Consider the following 4,459-nt stretch of genomic DNA (forward strand, 5'->3'; position numbering starts at 1 on the left):
CTAAAGATAAGGAATCGTCCCTCTTTAGCATCCTATCTCTAGAATGACTCTCGTACGCCCTGGATGAGGTCGTCCACTATCCAAAGTTTCTGAGTAAGAGGTGAAGGTATGTATTGGGAAGCCCTTTAATCAGACACCCAATCCCGCCCTAGGTAGCGGCCTCTACTGATCGATCTTGGTTGGTTGAATGCAAAAGTTGATAAACAGTTTAAATGCATGAATGCGCATCCAATAATTTAAACCTAACATGTGAGAGCTTTCTAAGTCGGTTGATTTAATCCAAATATTAAGTATAAGATGTCGAGTTGGATTTATGGTTGATTTGCATGCAAGACGGAAATTAAACACTCATTTACCAAATTAGGTTTATGGTGCATAACGTGATCCATTTGTCTTAATAAGACGTTTTGCAAATACGGTTTTTGAATGAGCAAGTTAGTCGTCTGATCCGTCCTATATCCGGGTTAGCCGGAGTCGGGATCGTCCTAGACTAATGCTGGAAAGGGAACAGACCCTACACCAGGTAGCCAAATGAGGCGCGAGCCTATTGGCGATGTAAGGGGGTCTCCCCTGGTTTAAAAATAGGAAAAGAAATGGCCTGTTTAGGCGCGGGTCATTCAACGGTATAATACGCATTTTAACCGTTGAAAAACGTATTGAAAATGGTTATTTGGACCCATTTTAGTTTGAAAGTACCATTTAGGTCGTATTTGTGTTGATTTGAGGAATGAGACTTGAATAATCATCATTGTTTTGATGATATTCGATGTCGGGTTCGACTTTATAAGCTTGACATGAATAGTTTTGAAAATAATTATGAAATAATTGATTTAAGTTCATTTGAATATAATTAGTCGATACTCATCATCGTACTCGGGTTAAAATCCAACATGATATGTAGAACCAAGGATGACTTTGTGTCGGTGACTAATACATTTATTTTGAAAATGTAAAGAAATGATGAAAGGCTTTAAAATACCTTCCAAAATGTAAAGAAATGAAATAAAAGGCTTTAAAATACCTTTTAAATGTAATTAACCAAATATTATCACCGAAACACGGATTAAACCGCCATGGTATTAAGAACCATGGGTGAAAAATGCTTTATGGTTAAAACTTGTAAAAGAACATAAAATGGGTTTGAAAATACTTGAAATGGTAAAAACCGATTACAAATATGAAAATGAAAAATAGAGGAAAAGAAAAGACCAAACACGGATTGGACTTAAGGCTGGGCAGGCTGCTTTAGGCGCGAGCCTGTGTGCTACGTAAGTAGCCTCTGCCTCAACCAAAAAGTCTGGTTTTGGCTCATTCTTCCCATGTTTTGGACCATGTTTTGCATGATTTAGCATATTATAGTCATGAAATAAGTAAAGACATGATAAAAGAAGGATTTTTACACCCTCATACTTTTTGGGGAAATGTAAGCTTATCATTAGAATCTTAATAAAATGTCCCGTACAACCATACATCATTAGTCAGCTAAAAATCCTAACTACATCTCTAGGAAGTAGTTAAGTAGCTGACCCAATCAAGTACTCTACTATTTCTAGCTTTAAGGTCACACTGTCCAATTCTCATTACAACATCATGCTTGACTTTACTACATAAAATATTTGGTCTCCAAATCAGTCCATCCATTCTGCTTGTGTTACGACCATACCAGATCCGAGTCATCAAGCTTACCAGAATAACTGCCACAATTTTCTTCCTGCAAGCAGATGGGTGTCTCCATTCAGTCACCACTTGATACATTCAGCATCAGGCAACGGGCACAGGCACCAGTCTTTTACCAGCTGCAGACACATTTTGCTGTAAATGCACCCAAAGAAGAGATGCTCATGAGTCTCCTCCTCAAGTCCACATAAAAAGCAACAATTATGCTGAATGATACTCATTCTAAACAATCTATCCTGGGTAAGCAGTCTATGTTGAGCCACCAGCCAACACAAAAAAGTATGCCTAGGAATGATCCAGCTATTTAGCATCCAAGGGTACCATCTAACCTTATCACCATCTGGTTTAAGCCATTGATAACCTTGCCTGAGAGTGTATTGCCCTACCTGAGTAGTACCAAATAAATAATCTTTATAAATATTCTTGACTTGGCAAATTTTCCTCCAAGCCCAACTGCTCCCAACACCTGGTTCATAATCATGCCAGCTAGACTGTTTTATATAAACAGTATGAACCCATTTAACCCAGAGATGATCAGTCTTCATTGCCACCCACCACACATATTTTCCTATGGCGGCAATATTCTAACTATGCAGGTCCCTCAATCCCAGACCACCTTGTTTCAGAGGATTGCAAACCTGAGACCAAGACACTAAAGCAGGACTCTCCTTCTGATCAGTCCCATGCCATAAGTATGTTCTGCAAATTGATTCAATCTTACCAATGATAGTTTTAGGAAGGATAAAGATCCTAGCCCAATAACTATGCAATGTGCTTAAAACAGACTGGATGAGCACCAATCTGCCAGCATAGGACAATTTTTTTGACCCCAAACTTCGAATTCTAGCAACAATTTTTTCAGTTAAGTAGTGACAGTCCAAAACTGAAAGTCTTTTAGGAGACACATTAACTCCCAAATATTTGAAGGGAACTTAGCCTTTATGCATTCTAGTGAGATCCTCTATTTCTTTAATCAAACTGCCATCCACCCCATTGCAATAGAAGTTAGATTTACCCATATTCATGGAAAGACCAGTAGCTTTGGAGAAATAGGAAAAAGCTTTCATGAGCAAAGCAATAGAAGCTCTATTTCCATGACAGAACAACATGAGATCATCAGCAAAACATAAATGTGTCAACTGAATCCTATTGCACAGAGAATGGTACTTAAAATCAGGATGTTGCTGGGTAACCTTCAAAACTCTACTCAGGTATACCAGACACAGAGTGAACAAGAGAGGAGACAATGGGTCTCCTTGCCTGAGCCCTCGTTTGCCCTTAAAGAAACCAAAGATGTCTCAATTCAGAGATAAAGAGTAAGAAGGGGTTGAAATGCATTGCATAATAAGTTGACAAAAATGATCAGGGAAACCAGTAGCAAGCATCATGTCCTTCATAAAAGCCCATTCAACTGAATCGTAGGCTTTCTGCAAATCAATTTTCATTAGTATTCTAGGAGAGCAACTCTTCCTATTATAAAGCTTTACCAGATCTTGGCAAATAAGGATGTTGCCAACAATGTCCCTACCTTTCCGGAAGGCACTTTGAGAAGGATTGATGATATCTGGCAACACTTGGTTCAACCTTTCACAGATCACCTTGGATAAACATTTTTAAACAGTATTGCAGCAGGCAATTGGCCTGAACTGCATTACTGTATCAGGCACCTCTACTTACATGCTTGGTTTATGGCGAGAAACCGACGTAAGTGTATCAACTCGTTTTGTCGGAAAAGACTCGGTTTAAAACCGTTTAATTAAGTAAAAAGAGTGTTTTATTAAGTTTAGTGATGGTGTAGTAGTCTAAATGGTCGGTCAAGTTATTTAATGCACGATGACGGTACCAAACAATGTGTAAGGCTTGTATTTACGATTGGTAGGTTGTAAATACGCGTCGGATTGTGACTTAGGAAGTCGAGTCTAGAATTTTAAGGGAGAAAGAGGGGGCGGACACTAGCGTAAGTTCTCAAATGGGGGCATTTGAGGGGTATTTATAGGAAAATGAGTGGTTGTGTGAGTTTTGAGCGACGTGGCCACTTGGGCTGCTCAAAGAGGCGCGAGCAATGTAGCACGTCTTCGAGGTGTCTTGTCGCTTTCACACAAATGCAATCATGATTTGTTCTATCCTAGGATTTGTATGCACATGTTTGGTACTTGACCATACATGAATCCGGGAAATCATAACATGGAAGCATTTGAATGGTTTGTTTTTTGTGTTTGACTCGTTGTTGGAGTCGGGATTTGAATTTTTGAGTCGGTTTTAGGTCCGGTGTCGATTTTGACTCTAGTTAGTGTCATTGCGACCCCGTCGTCATGCATTAAATACTCCAGGTACTTTTGAAAAGTTTTAATTTTGAAATCGTTTTAAGTTTTCCGACGTAAAGTTTTGCACGAACTGTCGATCAAACGCCGCAATTCCAAAGCATGTTGTAGTCCGATAATCATCGGGTGTTTGTTGGAGTCTCAACTGATACTGGGTATCTACAGAGCCCCCCCTTTGACTGAGGCTTGGACAGGGCAAAAGTTAAAGTAGAGCCCCCAGGTCAATCAAAGATTACAACCTGGAGACCTAAGCGACTTCAAGGCGGCTCGAAGGGATTCGGGCCAAGGACCTGCCGCCGGGAAGGGCGATGCCAAGGCGACTCGAGGGTACGAGCCAAGGACCTTTCGTCGGGAACAGTTTAGAGTCTGTCGACTGTCCGTGCGGCTCGTTTAAAGTCCGTTAGACTACGTAAAAAGGCTCGCCACCCATAAGAAGGAGTCATACCTGAGGCATCTTCGGA

At 40.2% G+C, this 4,459-nt stretch overlaps 1 protein-coding gene across 1 annotated transcript; it reads right to left on the reverse strand.

Annotated features, from left to right (window-relative positions):
* Positions 1-1,739: 1,739 nt before the first annotated feature.
* LOC141618191 (uncharacterized) lies at positions 1,740-3,122 on the reverse strand. Its single transcript, XM_074435300.1, has 5 exons — positions 3,050-3,122; positions 2,885-2,954; positions 2,657-2,823; positions 2,316-2,560; positions 1,740-2,168 (listed from the first exon to the last, which is right to left on the reverse strand). The coding sequence occupies exons 1-5, from the start codon at positions 3,120-3,122 to the stop codon at positions 1,740-1,742; spliced, it is 984 nt and encodes a 327-aa protein (XP_074291401.1).
* Positions 3,123-4,459: the final 1,337 nt, after the last annotated feature.

The sequence above is a fragment of the Silene latifolia genome, chromosome X (genome assembly GCF_048544455.1).
Source record: "Silene latifolia isolate original U9 population chromosome X, ASM4854445v1, whole genome shotgun sequence".
Classification (NCBI taxonomy): domain Eukaryota; kingdom Viridiplantae; phylum Streptophyta; class Magnoliopsida; order Caryophyllales; family Caryophyllaceae; genus Silene; species Silene latifolia.

Bases quoted from the DNA above. Each gene is read 5' to 3' on its own strand.
- LOC141618191 (XM_074435300.1), bottom strand. From the start codon at position 3,122: ATGAAAATTGATTTGCAGAAAGCCTACGATTCAGTTGAATGGGCTTTT. The intron at 2,955-3,049 runs GTTTCCCTGATC...GGTTTCTTTAAG, and splicing joins GGACATGATGCTTGCTACTG to GGCAAACGAGGGCTCAGGCA. The intron at 2,169-2,315 runs GTTTGCAATCCT...TATATAAAACAG, and splicing joins CTTTAGTGTCTTGGTCTCAG to TCTAGCTGGCATGATTATGA.